Below are 26211 nucleotides of genomic sequence, written 5' to 3' on the forward strand. Positions count from 1 at the left end.
TATTAATTAATTATATTATATATAAGTCTAAATAATATTTTTATTTTTGGCTTAAGTTGTACATGTTTATAGGCTTTTATATTAAAGGCTCGGTCAAACAGAAAGCGGGCTGCCCGCGCGGACACTGTAAAATAATACAAAGACCGCTTGCCCGCTGCGGGCCGCGTACCCATAAACCATGGTGGACGAAAAGTCCGGGTACAAAAAGTCCGGATTCATTTTTTGATTGCCGGACAAAAAGTCACCCTCTGTTTGACTGAGCCTTTACAGCAGGTAAATGATTCATAAAAAAAATGTATAAAAAATAAATGAACAACCCAATGAACGTGTTCATTTTTTGAAAGAACGTGAACGTGAACGCGTTCGTTTGAAAAAAACACGAACGTGAACGTGAACGAGTTCCTTTTTCAAGGACTGAACGTGAACGTGAACGAGTTCATTTTTTTAATGAACGTTCCGAACACTGAACATAGGCAACCGCCTCGTCAAGTGTCGATGTCGATCCTCTAGCGGTGACGGCGCAGCACAGCGCGCGCCGGTCGCAGGATAAAACTCAAACGGCAAGGTTATTATAGCTTATAAATTAAAACTTTACTGTGACATGACTACGTGAGCCATTCTCCAGTTTCATGCAAGTTGTATATGAAAAAAAATTAATATAAAATATAAATTTAGGTAAATATAATTATGAAATTATGAAAAACTAAAAAGTAAAAATTAGCTACAAAATTGCGCCCTAGGCACGTACCTTGGTGGCCTATGGGTAAATCCGCCCCTGCGGCACTAATTATCATTGACTATTAACACGAATGCCATAGGTGGCAGCAACAAAATTGCCTATTGCATAAATATTGCCCCTTATTAAAGACACACGAGCAGGCCTTTTAAACCATAGACCTATTAACTAAAGCTAGTTAATAGGTCTATGTTTTAAACGAAGAAGGCATAATACAATTAAAACTGTAAAATCCAACTATCCAAGTGAATTATATTTCATTTTACGCGAAAATGTGACGTGTTGACATGTGCGAGATATTACAGCGATTCTCGGAAACGCACACTAATGTTAGTTCAATACTCACAAATAGACAAAGACCAAAATATTATGTTCATGTCATGTGAATTGCCTAAATATTAATCAAAAAAATGAGTAAAAAACATGAGCCCGACACTATAATGTGTATGTAATACCACAAAACAGATTAAATACTTATTATTATTCTTATCCCTATGGTATTAACGTCGTAATTGTTATTGTCGTAGACTAAAAATAAAATTAATGTTTCGGGTATTGGACTCCGATATGGCCTTTGTGGCGACTGTCAGTGTGCCCAGTACTTCAATCTCAGTGTGGTAATGACTAAATATTTAGTCGTGACTCACGAGTGACCGTGTTTGATGAAATTGAGTAATTGTGTGCTCCGTAGTTCGTACTATGAAGTTGTGTCAGTTTCAATCTTATTTTACTCATTTACATTAGTGTATATTGTATAATAATATGGCGCATTTAACTTCGTATTTTCAATAATAAGTATAATAATACCTAGTGTCTATTCTGTATCAAGAATGGACATTGATGATTATCAACATTTTCATTTATTCATCGTACATTATTTGTCTACTTGTCGGTTTGTTGATACCTAATTACCTATCTTCTGTAATGTATCCTTATTAAAAATTACAATGTCAATATGGTTCCATCAAAAGGAAAATCTCAAGCGAATAAAACTGAAGAAAGAGGAAGAAATAAAAAATGTATAGGATCATTAAATAGGTACCTATGTTTATTGTCAAGAACGTTCTACAATAGAAAATAATGGTAAGTAATTTTGACTATTTAATTATGGTATACATCTATAACATATTATTAAGCTAATAAAAATAATTATTTGTTTTGCAATGTCATTTTACGTGGCTCCCTAATAATTTTTCATACCGGGGCCCACTAAACATACCTAGTTGGACCCTAGAGGACTTATTATAATATACAACTTCTTTTCAAGTCATTGCCCCTCCAGGATCACCTTTTTGCTGAACTATTTTATTAAAAAAAGTGTATTATTTTCTATATTAACCTATCTTTATTTCTCGTTGATAAACTTAACTAAACAGTCTAAACCTAAAATATTCAATAGTATACAATGAACTAGGTATTGAAAATCTTTTAGAAGTGATGGTAGGAAAAAAAGTCTCGGGGGGAAAAAAGTCTGTATTCTAAAGATAATATCTAATAATTATGTAATCATCTAATAGGTAATTACCTATGTAATTATTAAATACATAACAGACAAAACGAAAATAATACAGATATTTATAAAATTATAAAAAAAAATATCTCATTGAATTTTAGTTAATAATATTATTAAAAAAAATATACATATCTATACCATTAAGTTAGATGAATAAAAAAAAGAAATTTTGTGCTATAGCTTTTAAAAAATTTTCAATTTTATTTTCCCTGACGAGTGCATAAAGCATTTAATCTTATTTCCATTTTCTTTTTTTTTTTTCCTTTTTATCTCGCTTTTTATTGATTGCTCACTCAATTCATTTAAAGCTAATTTTTCGCGGTCCGCAGCTACCTATTTCATATCTTATTTTAGTAATTAGTTTCCAAATTGTTGGATGATTTTATCCAACCATATGTGAAAATCGAGTATTCAGAACAGATTGAACTCGTCATCTTTACGATACCGATTTTCAAGACCGAGACTTTTTTTCCGGGACTTTCCCAGACAGCATTTTGTAATGATAATATTATAATAGTATTATAATAACGTTATACTAATATTATTCGTTATTATAATGTTATAATTATATTATTAATCAAAAAATTGCTGTCTGGGTTGTTTCCCCGAGACTTTTTCCGTTCCCCTTTAGAAGTGAGCACTGATTATTGACAACACTAAATATCTCAAACATACTTGAAACACTTCAACATCACATAAAATCTACCTACATTTTGTTCCTATTTACCTTAAAATATTCCACACAATTTAATTACAGGTTAGTTAAATATAAAACAAATATACACACATAATACCTAATATAAAATTATAAATTGTATTTAGAAAGAAAAAATTTATTTATTTAAAGAAATACAAACAAACAACTCTTTTATAAAAAATCTACCTACATATTATACATAAAAAAAAAATATTTAAATATAATTATAGGTAATAACTAATTAGTAATTTAATAAAATGGCCACCACAGTCATTGCCTACATATAGACAGATTGTTGTACACTACTGTGCTCCAGAACATCAGTTGTGAATTACTTTGTAGTACCTATCTCAATTTAATAATTCAATAATTTAGTAATTTTTGGTTACAATTTTAATTTAATTTTACCATCCACATAAGATTTTAGTGTATTCAGATTTAACAATAATATATATTTTACTCAAAAAAAATATTTAATATTTTTATATTTAATATATATTTTACTCTTTTTTTTAAGAAAAATATGAAAATATATTACAAATATTGTGTATCAAAATCTAAAATCTAATAATTGTTATTATTATTCGATATTCAGTGGTCAGTGAAAAAGCTTATAAAAAGTACAGTAAATCCTCCAAACCGGGATTTGCAGAACTTTGGAGTGACTGTCCAGTCAAAAATGCTAATTTGTGTGCCAGTTGACATGGGGCTGGAACTCTCACTGTACCCTATAAAAAAATGCCCATTAAAATTATTAAATACATGTTTCATTTTATGTTCATCTTTAAGCAATTAATACTTAGTACTTACCGACCAATTATAGTACATGTGAGTCAACTTATAGGTTAGTTTTTGCATAATTCCGGGTGTAATATTGGTAGTAGTAGTTTCATTGAGAGTATCCACAATAACATTATAGTGAGTTGGGGTAACTGTACCCTGTGTTACATGTTGAGAGACCAAGTAAAAATCATACCTGTAATGCATTAAAATGTTATTCTATTTATAAATTTAAAAAAAAAATGATACATAATATTATTCATAATTTCTTTACCTAACAGAAATATATATTATGAATCATGGACATGATTTTTTTATTAATTTGTGCATTTGCCTTCATCTTACAAATGCACAACATAGAAAATTGTACGTTTTGAATAATTAATTTTTATAACTATTTTGTGTTTAATTATAGAGTAATATTTATTTATTATCAAATAATAGAACTAAGAATATTATCTAGACAAAGTTGTTTATTTTTATACTTCAATTTTAAAGCGAGTAATGAGCCTTTTAAAATGTTCATAATTCGCTTGAAAATTAAAATGTACTAATAAACCGACGTCATCTTACATCTAAATTTGATTATGGGTAAATTCACTCTAAAATTAAACATAAAAGAATTATTCAGAACGTACAATTTGCTACCTATGTTATGTGTTGGTAAGATATACAGCAGGTATGGTGTCCTCTTAAGTCTTTAAGTTATATTAGTAAAATGTACATAGTAGAATGTGACAGTAGTATTAGTATGAAAGTAAGTAAGTTCTTACATCCTAATATACAATGTCAACATCATAATATTGTGTAGGTAGTCTGTATTTGTCACACTTTTAATCCTTGTGATTAATATTTTTTGGATTACAACAAAAAATACAAATTAACTAAAATTGTGAGAGGAACAAAAATAACTTTTTGTTCAAATTTTTAGAATACTAAAGATCAACTTATGAAGAACTTGTATTGCATTATTAACTTAAGCAAATTTAATTAAAAATCATTTGAATTGAAGCTACAAAATAATTTGAAAATACCCGCGTTCTACAAACTTATCTAAACATTAATTATTGTAGAAAATACAGATAATGTCGTTACCTTTAAATTTGATAATAAGACAATTCATTATAATATTTAAGCTATATATCAACACATGCGGTTAATATCAAAAATATTAAAATATCAAAAATCAGTATCTAGAGTAACTTTTTAAATTTAATTTTAATCACATAGGTAGGTATAAAAAATTAAATTTAAAACAACATTGTGAATAGTGGATGGCCAGTAATTTATTACTGTAAATTAATCATAAATATATATTATTTATATACTTACATAGTTGGGTCAGTGACAGTATTATCAATCACTGTTCCAGGGGGTGGATTTTGATAATTTGTAGGATTGCTACAAAAAAATCTTGTACTGATTCGTTTTTTAACTATAATAAATGCCATTCCAATTTTATTCTCCCCGTAGAAATCTTTACAAGTTTTCTATAAACAAAATTATTTATATTACATGGAAACTTATTTTTTAATGTAGATACCAACCTTTACCATATCAACTTCAGTTCGATGGACATATGATAACTGTCCATCTCCCACACCATCTCTGTATATAATTATGCTATTTGGGAGTGATTTATTTATGGATCTATATTTATTTAAAGCCTCTAAAAACAAAGAAAATATTAAATTAATAATACATAGGTATACATTTTAAAATCAACTTCATAATATGTCAGTCATTAATAAGTTATTGTAGACCAAGCAATTACTTTTTTTTTTATAAAAAGTAAAAAATATTCTACTGCAATGAGTGTCTTAAATTTTAAAAGGGTTATAGTTAACATAAAAATTAAAGCAATAGGGGCAACAAAATCAACAGTGCACTATATTTTCCGGGATTTTCCTAAATTAATTTGTGCTTTTATTAATCAACAAGTGCCACACACTTTTTTTTACACATAGGCAGTTGTAGAGACCGAAACATGTGGGTGATATAGAGCTTGAGCATCTATTGAATTATTTTGTAGGGCATTAAAATAATAAATATTTTTTATACTGACTTTAAAATTAATGATATAGGTAGACAGATAATATTTTATTTTATTTGGCTAATTTTAATAAAAACAAATTACAGTGACATGTTTCTTAACATTAAAATCAAAACAAATTTCAATTAACATTTAACAGCAGGTACAAGATTTAATACATTTTTTGGAACTGAATAGGTAAATTTGAGAAATGTTGAGTAAACTAAACAAAACTTATTAAGTTTATTTTCATGATAAAATTCATTTTTCACCATGTACAGCTGAACAATTATTCTCGGTTAGGTTTTATATTTTTACGCTCTTGGCAATAAATAAGGATTTTTTTATTGTATACAAAAATAAATAATAATAATATTAAATTAAAATTGTTTATATGTAAATGTGGAGAAAATACAATCAAACAATGTAAGATAATTAATAAAATCCTTGATCTTAGCTTATATGAAGATGAAGGAAGCATTTTATTAAAAAGATAGAGTAGGTGATATTATTAGTATATACGACAAATTCATATTGAATGTTGCATGCTAGATCTCATAAGTGTCGGTAGGTTGCACAATAGACAGGTACCATAAATATTAAAATTCTATATTCTCTATCTATTTAATTTTTAATTTTAAAATAAATAATATAATTATACATACTCGCAATACTCATTGCAAAATAGCTTGAAAGTTCCTGACCACTTTCGTGTGGTTGAACACAGCTGAAGTAAGCAGTGTGGCTATTATTCATTGTCGCTACTAATGCACCATAAGATTTATTTTTATTTTGTTTATCGTGGCAGACGTCGAATCCAACAATCATCATATTCTGATAAAATACATAATATAATTATTTGTTACTCTTAACATTTTAAATTTGTACATAATATAAATATACAATAAATCATACCTTTTCAGGGATAACAACACGCCATGGTGCTCCTCCTAGCTTACAATTGATTTGGATGGCAATTTTGGTACAAACTGACATATTATTTTTTTCTATTTGTCTATTCGACACTACTTGAGAGGGCACTAAAAAATAAATATTTTGAGGTATTTGAATTGAGTTCAAACAGAAGCAGTGAGCAGTAATATCATAATATCATTATGATATTAAATTAAACATAAATATTAAATTATATATTTATCTATGCATTTAATAACTAGGGCTCTGAACCCGAATCAACCTAAAATATAATTATTATTGTTTACCGTTATTCAAAACTTTAACGCCAGGATTAAAATATTCAAAAACATCTGGTACAGAAAAGCTGTTTTGAAGAATATTATTTATTCTGAGAATTTAACCTAACCATATATTATTTAATAAGAAAAATTATGATTAGGTATTTCGGAAAATATTTTAAGTTAATTTTAATCTATTTTATGCACTAAAATATCAAATTTTATATTTTAAATCTCAGTTATAAGGGAAGTACCATGACAATAATATTGAGTAGAAAGAACTAACTGTTCTACCAATTGCAATTAATTTTTTTTACTTTAGTAAGTATGTCGATTGATGGTACTTAGAGCCTGGCCACAATCAGTGTTTGGTGGGTTAACTCTATGTCCTGCCTAACTAACATAATGACAGCCGAACCAACCAAATTTGTGACAGCCACTTAGTGCGGATAAATGTGAGCACTGAGCACTCGTAACCCAAGTCCCAACCATGACTAACATTAGACAGGGTAGTAGATTGATAGTAGACTCGAAGCCGACCTCATATTCTAATCTAACTCGATTATTTAAGTGTCCATGAAACCAACCCACATTAAAAAATCCATGAAAAAATCTATAGTTTCAATCTCAAAAATTGGTTACCTGCTCGATTGACACAAAGTTGTCTTTTAATGACATGGTAATGATCATTACGATTGGTGATGCATAAAATAAATGACGGATTCATTTGATTTATTACTTGATCCAAAGTAGTTAAATACTGTCTTATATTTGAAATATCTATATCAACTCTAAAATAAAAATTAAAACAGTATATTTTGTATTTGAGTTAAGTTATAAATGTTTTAAAAAATAAATAAACAATACTAACATTTCAGGTGGTGGTAAATTAAATGCCATTTTTCTTGCAACTGTAAGTAGAGTCTTGATGAATAGTCTAACTTGACCACCATTCGATTGTGAACCTATTACTGCCCAACGTTTTATTTCAGCACAAGTGAACATAGGTGCAGCACGTAAGCTAGATGTCCAATCTGCTGCATTACCAGCTGGATATTTGATTTGATTTCCTTGCAGTGTTTCTTGTGTTAATACACGACCATTAAATGTAACGAGTTTGTTACTCAATGTTAAATTCCATCGAGATAGTGATTCTGCAGACTTAAATATCCAGTAGAAATTAAATGAAAAATATATATTATTTCCTCATCAATATTTCAATAAAAATATTTACCTTGGGTGTAGTAAGAACTCGATTTATGAAACTGTTATATTTGTTGATTCTTTCACTGGGACCTACTCTTGTATACACCGCCAAATCAGTCATGAGAAAACGATTATCTCTGTAATTGTAAACAGTATATATTAGATGAAAGTACAAACAAATATTAAAGCACCACTATGTTATAAGTAATATTACATTTTAATACTTTTTGAGCATCAACATTTCTAGAAAAATACCAATACTTAGCATTAAATTAGTCTAAATATTTTAAAATCCTCATTGTGTATAGGCAATGAAGAAAAGATAATTTAAGCCATACTATATTGAAATGTTTTAAGTTTCTACGATATTATTATTTTTTGAATAACAACAAGTTATTTGAGGATAAATTGTACAATAACATTTGAATATGTCATCAAAATTTGAACTTCAATGGCTCTTAAAAAATGCATGGGATTTATACTAAACATTTATTTAAATTCCAGTAAAAAAAACTTGAGTTTCTACTTTGTCGCATTTTTCATGTGGTACTGGTGTAGTTATGTATACAAATTTCTGACCATTCCGCGAGGGATGATTCAAACAGGTTAGGTTATTAGGTTCTTCGGTTGGTTTTTGAACGAGTGCCACCACTCTTCTTGAAGTAATATTATGAAAGTCGCTCCTCATGTTTTTAATGTTGTATTTATTTTTGACGTATCTCCAAAGACCAAAGAGTTTCTATAGTTTGTGCCTTAGCACCAGTTATTGGGCCAATAATGTTCCGAATGATTAACCATTTTATGGATAAACCCATGTTCATTTAAAGTAGAATGTTAGAATATAGTACTTTGTTAAACTTCATTTATTATAATTGGTAGTAAAGTATTTCAATCAGGCTTTTCAACTTTAAAAAAACGTCCCTCTAAAATTCCATCATGCTTACAGCTTACAACACAAACCAAAAATCCATGGCCCTTCATTTGTTGTCCGTAATTTCGATAATTTATTACATTGTCTTCATCTGAACTCTCTTCATCTTCATCAGACTTTTCTATAGGTTTGTTATTTTCAAGACGTAATCTTCTACGATTATATTTCCTTTTACCTTGGTGCAAGGATTCATCTATTTGCACAACTATAGGCCAGGACCTCCCATTTTCTTACCGTTTTGAAATTCAGCTACTGCTACGTCTTGACATAAATTATACCAGTCGACTATAGTTGATTTTGATCTTTTCATAAATACCTCGGATTGTGTTATCTTTATTTGAAATACCCAATACCAAACAAGTTCTATGATATCGCACAAATTTAAACCTAACAGTGGTTACTTCCTACTTTTATCCTTATGGTACGTAAAAAAGTTATTGTTTTTGCATATGGAGTGAAATGTTTGGCACCATTTTTGTGTACATCAATTATTCATTGTTTTCAAAATACAGTAGACGCCGCTTATAAGACTCACGGATATAAGGTTCAGTCACTTATTAGACTCAAAATCGTCTGGAACGGTCCGGACGTATCCAAATACATTTTTAAAAAATTGGTTATAAGACTCAAATTTCGCAAAATAAATAGTAGAAAATAAACTTTTTTGGTTATAATTTGGAAATAAATTGGTATTAAAAAATGAAATAATATTCGTGTTGATTATTTCTAGTTTCTGTTGGTACCTTATAACGTATAACAATTTTTATCGCAGATAAAAGTTCACATTTATCGCAACGATTATCGTTATTATAGTGATTATCTAGAAGCTGCACAGTTATCGTAATTACGGGTACGTAAATACACATACGCACACATGCACATGTACACACGCAGTTATGTTAACTAATTTCAATGTACAATACGAATATGAACAGTACATTTTCGGAATATTGGAACAAAATAAAAAACAAACTAAAATTAAAAAATTTTTTTCAAAATAAATAATAAATAATAATAATGTTTAATTTTTATAATATTTTTATATGTACTTAATTATAATTTTAGTTTTTTTTCTTACCAGGATTATTAAATTTATTCAGTAATAAGTATGTAATATGTAATATGTGTTAAAGTATTAAAATTGAAACAAAATATGTAGTAAAATAAAATTTATAAATACGTAATTAATTTTTTTTTACCACTTCGTCTATAAGATTCATTCGGTTATAAGATTCACTTTGTGCTGGTCCCAAAGTGAGTCTTATAAGTGGCGTCTACTGTATAACCTTCCGAATCACGTTTTCAACTATTTTTCAGAACTTTTTCTCAACTCAGCACCACAAATTGTTTGGTTTTTAATTTTGGTACATGTTTGGTCAGTTTGTAATAAACCATGTAACTATTTTTTAAAAAAATGCACACATTTCTTCATTTTGAATTATGTGTCGATATAAATAATTCATAATTGACAAACTCTTAATAATAAATAAGTAATAAATAATAATAAATAAATCACAGTAAAACCACATATAATCAACACGACTCATAAACACAAAACTTTTTTTTTTTAAGAAGCCGGTGATAAATTATAAAGAGGTATAAATATAATAAAATTTGGGATTTCGATAAAATCCTAATCTTAATTGCAGAATAATAAGGTATATATGATACAATATTTACTATAGATATCATATTAAATTATCATAAAATTACGGTAGAAAGCATATTGGACGAGTACCATCAGTTTTTTCTACCATAAAAAAGAGTACAGCATTAAAAAACCAATACATTTAACTTTTTAACCGAATTTAAAATTGGGATCAATAAAAACCAAAATTAAACTGAGATGGTGAGATAGTTTTTCTGTTGTCTTAATAGGAATTGAAATAATATTATATTTGTTTTTTGCAAGCAAGCATTATATTTTTCAGTGGTGCTGATCCTATGGTTTCCATGTGACATAATATATCACAGAACTCATGAATAATTTAATGGGGGAGAGGTCGTGGATGGGATATTTGTGATACAATGAACCCTGTGGATGGGATGGTTGTTATGTATACTACTATATATAAATATATCTCAAAAGTAGGGTTCGGATTTGAAGGCAAATGCCTTTCTTTTATTAATCATAATAGAAAAATAATATTTATACAAAAATGTGTTTCATTTAATTTGTTAGCCGATGGATGCATTTTTTTGCCTTTTTACTTATAAATGCCTTTTTTGTGTTTAATTTTCAGTTGATTTTATAATTTTATACACAGCTTACGTATTATCGCTACAAATGGATTTTATTCTTCGCAATATTTATCGATATCGTCTTAATGAGTATTTGGTATGGCCATAAAGCCCAAACCTTAACCATTTTTCTGAAGACAGCTTATCAAAATACATGGCGTAGTCAATTTTTTTGTTAATATCTACTAGTTTATTTTGCGTTAAATTAACTGGTATAACTCGAGTAAATTAATTTTTAAAATTGTTTTTAACTAATTCTTAGGACAAACCTGGTTAAAGAAAAAGGTTATTTATACAAAATATCATAAACTTAATGTAGTTTAGTATTCATGCTCATTTTTAATTTGGTTTTTTCTCAAAATATGTGCATTTTAAAGTGTTTAAAAAATGTTCACTATTTTATTTTGTAGTATATTTATGAATTGCCTTTTTATATCAATTAAATGCCTTTTTTTGCTTTTTTAGATTCTGAGCGGAGCGAGGAAGCTATTGTTTTTACAATGGTGTTTATTTTTTATTTTTTTTATTTTTATATCCTGTATACAAAATTTCTTCCAGAAGGAGTGTTTCGATTTCAACATATAGTACCTTATCTTTTAGCAAATTGGATCAAGATGGTACTTTAGAGAGGTCATTTTTCGATTTTCTCAATAGTTATTTAATGCCACGGGAAAAATCACCGGAAAATTACGAAAAAACGCTAAAAATGGGATTTTAATTTCTAACGCTTTGTTTATCACCATAGAAACGAATAAAAAATTATAATATTTTAATATTAATTCAACTTACATGATAAAATAATTAATAACAAAATATAAAATATCCAGACTGACAAACCGTCTCCGCTCAGAATCGTTTTTCTTATTCTCGATATTACATCATTGAATTCAAGTCTAATACAACCATTATACAATGACCCCACTTGTAATCTACTGTACAGCAAAGCGACATCCACTTACCTGCTTTTTTACATTTTAAATGCTTTTTTTATTGATTATATTGCCTTCAAATCCGAACCCTACTCATAAGTATTTCAGATGACATCAGCGCCACTGATTTTGTTCATCAAATACACAATTTTATGTTTAGTGTAAATTATTTATTGGTACGTTATCCTGTAAATTTGATTACCTCATCTTTTGAGTTAATCCAGTCAAAGTACACAATTCAGGAACTAAGTAGACCAGCTCACATTCATCACCTTCAATTTGAAATGATTTTTTTTTCTTTGATACCAACATTGGTTGTTGATGATTGCTCAGGTTTATTTTATGTTTCTAAAAAAAAAATAAAAATACTTGCAGTCTTAGTTTAAAGTTTAAACATAGAGAACTATATATATAATATAACTATGATTAAACTATACAAATTCATAAATAACATACTTCTCTATAATAGTCGATATAAGATATACTCGATCCATCTCTCTTCTTAAATGTTGATTGGGTATTTGAATTTTCGTCCACGTCATCGATTCGGTAAGTTTGATTATTATAACGCGTCAGCACTGTACTACCAATTACCCCCATTTTAAATTTCACCTAAAAAATAATAGTATAATACCTATATTAAATCTCCAAATTGTAACACAATTTTTAAAGAAATGTACCCTACTCATGCTCTACCACACGAGCCAATAATTACTAGTTGGGGCTCATGGTTGGTAGCTTCTCAATACTATTCTGAATACTTTACAAAAATACAAGAATTTATTTCAAAATTAAATCCAGAAACTTCTATGGCTATTGAAAAATATCAAAATATTATGCAAAATTAAACATTGAAAAATAATTTAATTTTCATCTCAGTGAATTTTAGTTTTATTGCACATACAATTACAAAATTAGAAACGAAAAATAATTCCTTAAATGATAGAATGAAAATTGTCGAATCAGCTATGGGAAAATTAAAACTCATAAGCAGATAAATTGTAGATGTTGTAAAAAAGAAAATTCATGCTGTTACAGAAAAAAATCTTAATTTGAAAACTATCAATGAAATAATAATTGGCAGACACCCTTCTAAAAATTTGGAATTATCGCCTTCAGATATTACGTGCCTCAAATTTGCTCCAATTACATCGGTTTATGTGGAACGATTGATTAGCCGTTTTAAAAATATTTTGAGACCTAATATTAGAAATTGTAATTATTTGTAACACATCATTTTGATATTTTTATAATTATTTTATTGTATTTTTTCCATAAGCATTGTTCTTTAACAATATACAGAAATATTTATGCGCATATTTTTTTATTTATATTACATATAAATTCGTTCCTATTACCTACTAATAAATAATGACTAATATTTACTATTTTTTTTTTTTTAATTTAATATAATATAGTATTTTAGTATATGGAACATAAATCACGAGTATGAATAGTATTTTTCGCACCCAATGCCTACACTAGAAAAAACTAAAACTAAATATTTGTTAAGAGGATCGGTGGAGGGCTGTTATTTAAGCCAAAAAATACCAATCTATTGACCATCATACTGATCTGAATTTATCATTATGTCTATTTGAGATCGCTCTTTTTTCCCAATTTCACCATAAAACCATAGAACCAACATAAATTTAGTTTGAATATTTTGAAATTTCTAACGTTGATTATGTGGAATTTAAATCAGAAATCTTAATCGATCTCAAGCAGATATAATTTCTAACAAACTCAGATCAGCTTTCTGAAATATTATCGCATTATTAGGTTATTCAGCAGGAACGACAAAAAGTACATGCAAATGAGCTTAACAATAAATTGTTTACCGTTCACGTGCGCAACGCAGAGGCGCCAGGCGGAGACTTGTATGTGTGCTCCGCTATTACTTTTATATACATGTGCACACACTATAATAATTACTACCCACCATTTACAAGACCCGCACACATACAATTTAGAAATCTCCTATTATTAACACCTTAAAAACTGTCCATTTGCAATCCCCTTAAGTCTTTAATTGATAAAATTAATTCTTTACATGTTACTGACTTATAATAAACTAAATCAGATTTTGATATTAAATATAAATATTATATCATAATATATATTACTGACCATCCATTGAGGGTCTCTGTTTCTACTTTCAGCACATTCTTTTAAAAAATCTAAAACAGTCTCTTCCCTCATGATTTTTGTTGAAATTTCTGACCGTAATAATAGACCACTATCACACATTGCAATAGTAGTCTCATAACCAGGCCAAAGTTGAAGCCTATGCTTTGGTATATTGATCTATAATAAACAAAAAAAAAAAATATAATGTAAATATAAAAGATTATGGAAAAAATTTCAAATAAGTAGATACTACTGATTAGGTTCTATCACTAGATAACCTTTATTCTCATTGTATAATCTATTTCTGTACTTCATAATTATGTAATCAACCAATTTACTTATTGTGTTACATTTCATTATATACAAATTTTAAATGCTGGTTTAATGTTGTGTGTTTTTAACTTAAAAATTTTATTTACAAATCCAAAAAATTTTAAATGTATTGTTCTGAACGTTTTAGGTTGTGGTTATTCTAAGTGTACAACAATATCGTGAATATGTCAAATGCATAACAGAAGTTCCAATACAAATTATTTTTAGTGTACTTATTCTTAAGTTTTTTTTTTTAAAATTATTGAATGTAATTACTAATTTTATTATTTTGGAAATATGTGTAATAGAGATTATACCAAAATTTAATAACTAATACTTTATTTATGAAAAAAAAAAATGTAGTTTATGTTTTTATAATGTAAAAATCTTTGTAAAAAATAAATATATATAAGGTAGATAAAAGTATAAAAGTCCAACACAACTATCAACCAAAATATTATTGAAACATTATAATCACTAGTGTAAATTTATCCTATGTAACTTACTGAATGCAACTATAATCAAGCTAATAATCTGTGATCACTAATAAATACTGTACTTTTGAAATTTTAATGACTATTTCGCTAACTAACACCATAGAAAAAAAGCCTACCAAAAAAAGTTTAAATTTAAATATTAACTTTATATATTTTTGGTATAAATGTAATAATTTTAAGTTGCTTTTGTTCCTTTTGGTATCTTTCAGTACCAGTTTATGTTTTCAATGGTTTATCATTGAATTCAAGTTTAACATTGATGACAGTAACTACTCAATGATGAACGTCTTCAAACCTTCTAAACAACATAGTGTATTTTTCAGTTTTTTTTTTTCATAAATTAACACCTTAAGGTGCTTCTAGTCAGATTTTAGACCCAACGTTGGGACGAGATTGTGAGACTTAAGATGGTTTGATTTTAATGCTGTAAAAATAATAAAATTTCTTAACATCTCCTCAAGAGACTGGTTGGAGCTTTTTTTTTTTAAAAAATTGAACTTCTAACAATATTATAATATTTACAAATTTCAGTTTTTACAACATTTTTGTTCGACCATATGTATTGAAGATATTAATATTTCTAAAAAATTCTACAACCGTTCTTTAAAGGATGTGTTAATAATTTTTACAGAAACAAAATTACACCTACCTAAGTCTTACAATTTTGTCACAGCCGAGGTATGTTTTTACTCGAAAAGTAACTGTATACTTTTTCCTAATTTAATATACTGACGTGTGTCTGTGAGTGCGAGAATGCTGGTTCTTAGAATGTGGATACTGGTTGACATACACTGAGGTGTGTGCGCACACACAATTATGTTCATTTATACTTGCACACATTGACATGGCCCGGTTGTACTTACCACATAATTTGCCTAACTCTACTCCTATGAAAATAACCGACTGGAATCCCCTTAATCAAAGATAAATAGCGTGTAATGAATAACAAATATGATACATTCCTCAGTATTTTACTCAGCTCATTTAACTTATAAAGATTATTAATAAAAACTTAATTGTTCAGTATTAAATATTAGTATATCAACATTTTTAGAAATTTATTATGTTTCCATGTAATTAAAAATACAGGTCATCATTTAAAAGTAGCGTTATTATTTCAGTCGAGGTCTCTTTTTTAAATCTCATTAATTAATATTGATTACATAAATTACTCATAGTTTGTTTTTCAATATTTTGAATGAGCTAAAAAAAGTTCCAAATTGTAGAAATTCCAATAAAAAAATTAAGAATCCCAAATATATTTGTATATATAAATAAAGCATAATAAGTATTTACTTTAGCTTTATCATCATAATAATTTCTTCCAACCAGTGACAGGTCTAAGTTCATCAAGGCTTTACGTATCAATAAATTAAAAATTTGGATAGAAGCATGATCTCCTTTTTCAATGGTTTGAGTAAATTTTATAGTAATTATTACTATTTCGTCATCAAAATTTCGTTTTGATGTCAGCTCTAAAGTCTAAAATAAAAATAAAATTCTTATTACTTTTAAAATATTAATTAATATAAAAAATTATAAGAAACTTACGTCTGGTTTATATTTTTTGCTACTAAACAACATCGTTCCATCAAAAATATATGCTCCTAAAAGTTCTTTGTGTGCGCTCAATAGGCCTCTTTGAATGTTTATTTTATCTTGTACTGGGTTAAAGTCAACTCGATACTGGTATAAACTCCAATCTGTATAAGTGGTTATCGGAAAATAATTGGATGTCAACTGAATGTCTTGTCCGCCGTTGCCTATTGACAAAATATAATAAAAACAAAACATCAGATTTTGTAAAAGTTCTTGTGTGTTTTAAAATTTATCTTTCAAACTTGTGTTTACTATTCTTAATACTAAAATTAATAGAGTTGTATACAGTACCAAATGCAAAGAACTTATATTAATATACTAAATATACTAATATTTATAACTCTTACTCTTAAGAATAAAAGTTCTTAAATATTTTACTGTCTTACACTATACCTAGTTTTCCATCACTAGATTTTGACGATTCTGGTCTCTCTATCCTATAGTATATATTTTCTATAGGTTGGCGACCACGAACTGCTCCACGACCAATTGGAATTAGTGCATCTCCTAAGATGAAAGACAATATATTAATAAATGGATTATTAATTTACAAACAAAATTAAATAATATAATATTATATTCTGTTCAATAAAAGAAATACATTTTGTAGCCATGGCTATACTTTTGTGAGACCCTAAAAAAATTGAGAAGATCTATTCAAAATAAAAGGAGGGGTCAGTTTAACAAGGAGTCTGCCTGCTGCCCGACAATGCCAGACCCCCGAGCAGACCCCACACGGCCAATGTCATGAAGCAACTGTTGGAATCCTTAAGATGGGATGTTTTGAACTAACCCCTGTATTCCCACCTGGTGCCTTCTGATTACTATTTGTTCACTTCTCTGAAGAAACACATAGGTGGTAAAAAATGTTCAACAAATGAGGAAGTGAAGAGGCAGTCTACAAATGGACAAAGGGGGACGTGGTAGAGTTCTATGAGGCAAGCACCAAAAAATGTATATGCCGCCTCACAACCTGCATTAAAAGGGATAGCGACTGTGGAAAAATAGCAAATATACTAATGTAACCACATAATTTTTTTTTTTTAACTAATGTTTATGAAGCTTACAAAAATTGAGTACACTTTCTGGACATTCCTCGTATAATGGGTACAGAAAAAATATCCCCCCCTTCTTATTGGAAAATTGGAAAAAAATACAATGTTTTCAAAAGTAAAAGCCTTAGCATAAGATTATCATGCAAATATAAAGCCTGGATGAAGACTGAACATTTTTATCTGTGGTTAAAATACATAAAAAATAATGAAAAAAGACAACTTACTCTTTTTAAATAATTATTTAGCACTACAATATTATGATGATTTGATAATAGTTAATGCTGTTAACTAACTTTAAAAATTAGTAAAAAATCATTATTTGTAAATTATTTAAATGATTTTTATATCCCAAAATCCTCCCCCCCCCCTTCAACATCAAGTTACCAAAGATGTTGACTTCATTAAATGTTATTTTTTAGTGATTAAACACCTGAAACATTTAAGATATTTAAAGATAATGCATACAGTAAGCCGTACCTGTTTTCATGTTTCCTAATCCACTCGTTACTTGTTCAACCTTAATGAAATAACATAAATAAATATTTTTAAATTATTTAGAATTTAAAAATGTATTTCTTACACTTTGTGGACCAGATTGGCCTGGCATATTTCTAGCTTGTGGCCGTGATGGTGGTGCCTGTGCTGGTCGAGCTCCATGTGGTTGCCCTGATTGGTTAGGAGGAGGTCCTCGTGGTTGTCCTATTTGATTAGGAGGAGGAGGATATCCCCCACGAGCCCGACCTCTCCCACGCCTTGGTGGATTGGGATCCATAGATAATCTTATAATCTATATATAAACACAATCAATTTTTATAAAATACAAATTTAATAAAATTATGTAGATGGTGAATGATTCTTGTCTTAGTAGTTAAATTACATTTAGTTACCATATTACCAGCTGACAATCTTTAGACACTTTTCAGATACCAATTACCAGTAGTGATATATTTTATTATTATTAATTGATGAGAGGATAGATATAATTTATTAGATATTAATATATCATCAAAATTAAAACTTACATACAAAACAAAAAAAGTTAGCTACATAAAATATTTATATATTCATGTGTCAATGTAAGTAGTGAGTAAATTAAATTATAATAAAATAAATATAATTAAAGGGTATTTTCGTATTTTGTTTTTATTAAAATACCTACATAAAATGTCAAATGTGTACATACATAGGTTAGTATAATTAAAATTATTTTTTCCTAGATTTGGCTGCAGCAAAGTCTATAGTTTTATCATAATTTATTTTATCCGATATTGCCTTTTTAATAGATACTATATAGACAACCAACATAGCTTTTCTTGGCTGATCCTATTGTGGAGATAATTTTTTATAATTTTTAGCTTTGAAAAACTTCTCTTTGTGCTAGCTGAAGTGACTGGAATGGTAAGAAGTATCGGAAGCGTGTATCATATTAATATTTGGGAATGAACCATTGCAATTTTTATAAATTGAAAGTACTTTGAGAGGAGTTTGGTTTTCATTAACAAGCAATCGGAAAATTATTAACTCTGCATAGTGCATATAGATCTAACGTTAAAGGTATCAATCTTTTGATTCTCCATCATGGTTAAACAATTTTGAAGGTCTATGCAATGTTTTAACTTTTGATAGATCTGTATTGGCCAGTTAGTAACGAATAATGATAACACGAGTAAACGACAGCTTAAGATTTTTCGGTTTTCGAGTTATTTTTCAAGTCTTAAACGTGATCAACTAATGGCTAATGAGTTATTGCAATATTTCCGTTATCGGTTGTTATTATTGACCGAGATGTGTTTTATTTACTATTTATCGTAGTATTTTCAATTCGGTAATCGGTATAGGCCGCATTACTTATTTACAAAAAAATTATTTTAAAGTTATAATATAAATGAAATGATTTCTTTTTCTCTGCATACCATAAAATTATGAAAAACAAATAAGGAGACATGGAGGCACGGGGCCCCGGGCATTTGCACGGTGTGCCCCCCCCCCCCCCAGCGCCGTCACTGTTTACCTATAAACATTAGACCTATTTATACATAATTTCACAAATAGTATTTTTTGTGGAATAAACAATCGCCCAAACAGCCCACATTTTGAGTTTAGCCTCCCAAACTGTCTACCGTCTACGCCATTAAGTTTATAGTGCTTAATTTATACACTTTCTACGGTATACTAATAGTTACTACATACTATTATAGCGAGTACACGAATACACGAGGTTTTGTCTTGTTCACAATTGTAAACAAAAAATTCAAGTATTTTATGTCTTTATACAGCCTTATAAATTGAAAATCTATGACGGCATACTCACAGATATAATATACAACTATATAGATTTATAGAATCCAACGCCGAATTGGTAATTTGTAATTGAAGACAAAAGTGTCGCCACTACAGCGCCAACCAGGAATTAATATATGACAACATAGCCAACAGGTCTGAATGTTTACAAGTCAATTTTTTAAATATTGATAACGCCGAATGGATGTTCAACCTTGGTGGGGATAGTCGGTATATTTTTTTATTTAGGTACTAGTGATGGGCACTATTGAATAGTTTACACTATCGAATAGTATTCGATAGTTTTTTTAAGCTATCGAATACTATTCGAATGTTTTTAAGTATAACCGATTAGTAGTTTTTCAATAAAAACTATCGAATATTCTGATAAGCTATCGAATAGTCTATTCGAATAGCACTATCGAATAGTTTATTCGAATAGTTTGATATTCTATTCGAATAACACTATCGAATAGTTTTTTATTATACGGGCTATTTGGAATTTTAATATTTCAAATTTTAATTCACAATTTATTTCTTGACCACCTGAGATTTTACTTTTTAGCGATGAATGTCCCCACATAAACACGTATTCCAATTTCCAAATATAAGCTGTAGAAAATTATCTTTACAAATTAGTAATTAATAATTATACATTAAAATTTAGAAAGTAAATAAACTTATTGTTCATAGAGATGTTTGAAGAACTCTAAAATTCAAATCTGATGTAATTTCTTCTATGGATAAAAATACATTATTATTTTGATGTATCAAATATAAGATAAAAAACTAACAAGTTACAAGTTAAAAGTTACAACCATGAACCAATCAAAATTCGAATTTCGAATGAATAAAAAATAAAAATGATTCGATTAACTAAACTATTGAATGAAAAATTGAAAACATTGAAAACTAATATATTATAAACTTTAGAAATAAATAAACATTCGATAAAACTATTCGATAAACTATTCGAATGAAAACTATTCGATAAGCTATTCGAATGAAAACTATTCGATAAACTATTCGAATGACAACTATTCGATAAAACTATTCGATTAACTATTCGAATGAAAACTATTCGATAAAACTATTGGATAAACTATTCGATAAACTATTCGAATAGTTTTAAAGCTATCGAATACATGGTGACTATTCGAATGTTCGATAGTTATGGAATTACTATCGAATAGTTCGAATAGTGAACTACTATCGAATAGTTCGATAGTGACTATTCGATAGTTCCCATCACTATTAGGAACCACATGTTATAAAATGTTATATGGTGGTAGTTCCCACGGTAAAAGTAGGCTGCGCCATGACAAAATAAATTTATTTTGTTATGGGCTGCGCTACATAATACATTGTTTCATACTTTTACGCATGCGTGGTAAACAAACTAGATTGTGCATAGTTAAGAGGACGTGATACCCGCATGTGTTGTCTCCGTCTTACAAGTGCATAACATAGCAAATTATACGCAAAGCAGAACACGTGTAGCTCCGTTAGTTTAAAAATTAGAGTAAATTGACCTCTTATAAAATCTAAAGATAAGATTATTATCTAGACAACCTCATGAGCTTTTTATTATATTTACATTTTTAAGCGAGTTATAATTACTTTAAAATGCATAAACAATTTATATGATCTGAGGTTAAATTTAATAACAGCATATTATTATTAAATACGTAATTATGATCCATGTATACTTATATATTTCTTACGAGCTTCATTTGAATTAAACGAATAATGAATAAACTTATGTTAATAGCTAGTCTCGCTTTTGATGTCAACGTTTTCGGTATATTGACTTATCATAATACACGATGTAGAAAAGATAATATCTTCTCTACATCATGTTATAATAATGCATCATTGTAACACAGTTGGCCGTCACCGCACCATCCATGCCCGCCGGTTAGCTATTGCGCATGCTCCGCGTCTAAGGGTAATATAACATGACAATTTATCATGGAGTATAAGGTGAGTATATAACCTAACCTAACCCTCGGGAAGAAAACATTACCCATGACAAAATATAGAGGTATGCCAGCAACAATACTTATTAGAATTTTGTTTTGCGGATAACGTAACAAACAGCTAAGAGTAGGTAATACACTAATACATATGCGTATCACAATGTTGCTGACATACCTAATAGACAATAGTTGAATAGTATATACTTTGTAGTTTGTGATGACATGATATTACCTACTACAAGTATGTTGTATCTATATTTTAATAGAAATTAATCGCACGTGAATTTGGTCACCATTCGGGATAACGACAACAGTAAGGTTAGTATGTTAGTTTATGATTTTTTGTTAATTATTAACAAAAAATCATAAACTAACATACTAACCTTATTTCTTGCCTCAGTATAATATCCTCCTGCCTTTTACAACAGAACAATAGCTTGTAAAGAGTATTTTATAAATTATAATATATAATTAGGCATATCGTTTTTATATGTATATACTATAATATACTACTACTATATAATACCTATGATAATATAATGCGGGATCGTAACAACCAAGGGCGCCCGCAGAAATTTTCACCAGGTGTAAATACCTTCATAACATATTAGGTATAGTATTTTATAGTTTCATTACAAACTTAGTAAATAAACTGATGACACAATAATATGATTAACTGTATATTTTCATCAAAATATTATGAGACATCAAGAGCACTGAAAAAAAATCTTATAAATCATTATTCATAACATTATAATAATAACTATCTAATTTTATAAAAATATTAAGATTATTGGTCATTAAATAAAAATTGCATGCGCCTATGCTCCATACCAAATATTTTTATTATCATTGATCATCAGTACTTCTGTCGTATTTATAATTTATTCACATTTCGCAAACCAATATAAAATATAAATTGAATTGATAATTGTCAATCAGACTTTGGAATTTTAGATGCTTATGACTATAATGCTTTACCATGGTCGCGATAACACAGAACAATTATTGTATCACTAATATATTAATGATTAGTCAATTATCGATCTATTTTATGAAAATACTATAAAACATTTAAAAATATTTATAAAAATATACTGTAATATATAAATATTGGCAAAAAAAAGCGTGGGGGGGGCATGGCCCCTCCCGGCCCCCCTGTGGGCGCCCTTGGTGACAACATGGACTGAATGCAGAATGAGAGAAAGAGAAGATAAATAAAAAAAACTAATTAAAAAGTGGTATTTTGAGGTTATGTTCAAATTTTATTACGTGTCGAAACGTGTGAATATATTATATTATATTATACTGCTTTCGTATAGCGTTCTCACTCTAGCGCCTCCAGTGGCTTTTTTTCGGTAGGGCTATAGTAGTTTGGATTATTATAGACCGGCCCTCTTCACGTTTCCGCCGTGTCATGATAGGTGGCGCTTTTCGGTTACTGAGTTACTCTGATACGGTAAAAAAATAATATTATCTCGTAGTGTTTTTGAGTGTTTTCACACGTTTTTATAATACTGTTATCCAGTTAAGTTATTTTTAATACATCGAATGCATGATATTATGGTAGCACTGATCCATAAATTGGCTGCATCACTGTGCTATGTCAGCTTGCGACTATCAATGTATTTAGCACGATTAAAGATAGTATCTTTAATCGTGGTATTTACTATTTAGTATAGGATGGCCGATGGGCTGGTCTATGAGTAAAAGGTCTATGGTTTGGATAGCCCTACCGAAAAAACGTCACTGGAGGCGCTAGAATCATCCGCACGTTTTCGTGACCCGTACTATAATAAAAAAAAAATATTGATACTTCTGTATATTTTTGTTATTTAAACCTCGGTTATGGTCTATAGCCTATAGTGATGAGTCGGATTTATTTGATTCTATATAATTCGGAATTGGGGTAGATAACAAAATGAGGAATCGATTAAACTTCAATTACTTACCTATTAAATGTATGTAAATTGTTATATAATAAATTACTTATTATTCCAAATAAAATCTGAATCGATATTAAGTAATCATTACTTCAATTACCTACCTATAACTATTTTGGAATCGATATACTAATTTTGTGATCGGTAATCAATTTATCAATATATTATGTTTTATAATCGGGAGGAATCAATGAATGAATTAATGGTCAATTAAAAGTTCCAAATATAATGGACACAATTTTTTCGATTCTATATTATGTATACAAATACTATCGAAAAGTCCATGTTTAAAAAGTCCGGCACATATTATATAGTTAGGTAAAAGAAATAATACTATGTGATGCACAATTAACGTTCTAATTAGTATTAATTTTGATTTAATAATTTACTTGACGAAATTAACTAAATAATAAAGTAGTTCTTGTATAATATCGGCAATATTGAATATCCAAATACCAATTATTGAAAATGTTAAAAAATAAATTAAATCACGATCGCGAAGCACTTGTGACAAACCCAGCCAGATATTTGCGGAAGCTGTAAGTAAGGTATCAGCTGAAGTTCTATTTTTTTTTATCAAAAGAAATTGGTCATAATATTAGAACAATTATTATATGTAGAATAACAATTGTAATTTTTGTTTAAACAAATTATATATTCTTGTAACGATAGAAAATTAGACAGAGAAATAATTATATTTTATAATGTTTATTACGTATCATTGAGTTTTATAGATCTGCAAGACCTTAACTCTGGTTATAAGTAATTATTATCAATTAAATGAGTAACCTATGTGGAGCAACAGCGGCGGCCGATGAACTCTTAATTAATTTAAAACAATATACGAGTGCTATTTTTATTTTCCAATCATAATAATAACCCTGTAATATATTTAAGAATCGAATGAATTGACTATACAATTAACTCAACATTATAACTCTGCCAATACATTTGATAAAATATATGACTAAGTAAGAATATGACACGTTTATTATATCGACTATTATAATGGATAAAAATTTTACTTGCATGTATTTATAAAATGAGTAATGAAATTTAATAATACAGATAATAATAATAATAATAAGATAAAAATAATAAAATAATAATAATAATAATAATAATGACCACAATAGATAAGACATAATAATTTATAACCAAATTTCACATTTTTATATTACTATCCATTGTATCATTAGCGTAAATAATAAATCATAACTATAACCACTATGGGCCTCGATATTGTAATATAGCAAATAAATGAAGCATGGTAATTATATTAACTAAATAAATAATTAATAATAATAATAATAATACACGTCATTCTAGATTAATCAACAATCATGAATCAACCATACACAACATTATGTATTTAGTGTCGAGACTCGAGAGCGCGGACATTTCGGCAAAATGCATTCCATACGGCCATTTAGGCGCCATACACGTGCGTTTGATTACATGTATTATTATTTTATATTATAATAATTATATTATCTTACCTTGTTCGTTTAATGTAGATATAAAAAAAAAATTATTTCAAGCGAATCTATTAAGTATTAAACACGATCAAAACGTTTGAAGTGTTATTTTACTATTATTATGTATATAAATATAAACAAGTCGAATATCAGTATAAACACAATTTATTCGTACGGCAAACCATAGAAACACATTCACTTAAAATATATTAAACTGTTTAAAACATTTATGTTTAGGACCTTATGGACGATGTCAAGGCTACCCGTGTAATGGTATTCGGTTAGTGTCTTAGTTCATCGAGCCTTCCGACGCCTCGAAAATAAAACACAAAATACTTTCGGATGTGTGTGTGCAAGAGTAGGGAGTTGGTAGAATGTCTGGCAGTGCACAAAGAATAAGGCGGGGGACAGTCGTCGAATAGCATTAAATATAAATATAATATAATGTACACAAAAAAAAAAAGGTCAGATTGTACGCCTACCATGTTGACGGGAGGTGGATCGCTAGCATGCTATATTATGCATATCCCAATTCCACGAACTTACTGTGCCCTGCGTGATAACGTGTGGTTCTTCTGTTAGTAGATTTCAATAGAATTATTTACTTGGGGATATAATATAACATTATAAATCGTGACTGTATCCCTTGACAAAAGAAATCGTGAAGGCATAATAAAAAT

General features: G+C 28.5%; 1 protein-coding gene across 3 annotated transcripts; it reads right to left on the reverse strand.

The window, feature by feature from the left end:
* Positions 1-3066: 3066 nt before the first annotated feature.
* On the reverse strand, positions 3067-25877 carry LOC100162735 (piwi-like protein Siwi). Of its 3 annotated transcripts, none has more exons than XM_003243306.4 (18): positions 25553-25877; positions 18432-18638; positions 18329-18368; positions 17190-17303; positions 16749-16960; positions 16494-16679; positions 14389-14565; positions 12715-12870; positions 12461-12606; positions 8186-8294; positions 7823-8112; positions 7594-7742; positions 6674-6798; positions 6424-6592; positions 5274-5395; positions 5059-5216; positions 3757-3922; positions 3067-3674 (listed from the first exon to the last, which is right to left on the reverse strand). In XM_003243306.4, the coding sequence occupies exons 2-18, from the start codon at positions 18621-18623 to the stop codon at positions 3558-3560; spliced, it is 2628 nt and encodes an 875-aa protein (XP_003243354.1). In that variant the 5' UTR covers positions 18624-18638; positions 25553-25877; the 3' UTR covers positions 3067-3557. The 3 variants fall into 3 exon arrangements, with proteins under 3 accessions (XP_003243354.1, XP_016658527.1, XP_001949248.1); XM_016803038.1 differs by lacking the exon at positions 25553-25877 and adding an exon at positions 21856-21879; XM_001949213.5 differs by lacking the exon at positions 25553-25877 and adding an exon at positions 20163-20368.
* Between the last annotated feature and the right edge of the window lie 334 nt (positions 25878-26211).

This window comes from Acyrthosiphon pisum, chromosome A2 (assembly GCF_005508785.2).
Source record: "Acyrthosiphon pisum isolate AL4f chromosome A2, pea_aphid_22Mar2018_4r6ur, whole genome shotgun sequence".
NCBI lineage: Eukaryota > Metazoa > Arthropoda > Insecta > Hemiptera > Aphididae > Acyrthosiphon > Acyrthosiphon pisum.

Excerpts from the sequence above, each read along its gene's own strand:
- LOC100162735 (XM_016803038.1), bottom strand. Across the intron at positions 14,566-16,493 it reads ATTATGATGATAAAGCTAAA|ATCAATATACCAAAGCATAG; the intron begins GTAAATACTTAT and ends TGTTTATTATAG. Across the intron at positions 12,871-14,388 it reads ACAGAGACCCTCAATGGATG|GTGAAATTTAAAATGGGGGT; the intron begins GTCAGTAATATA and ends ATTATTTTTTAG.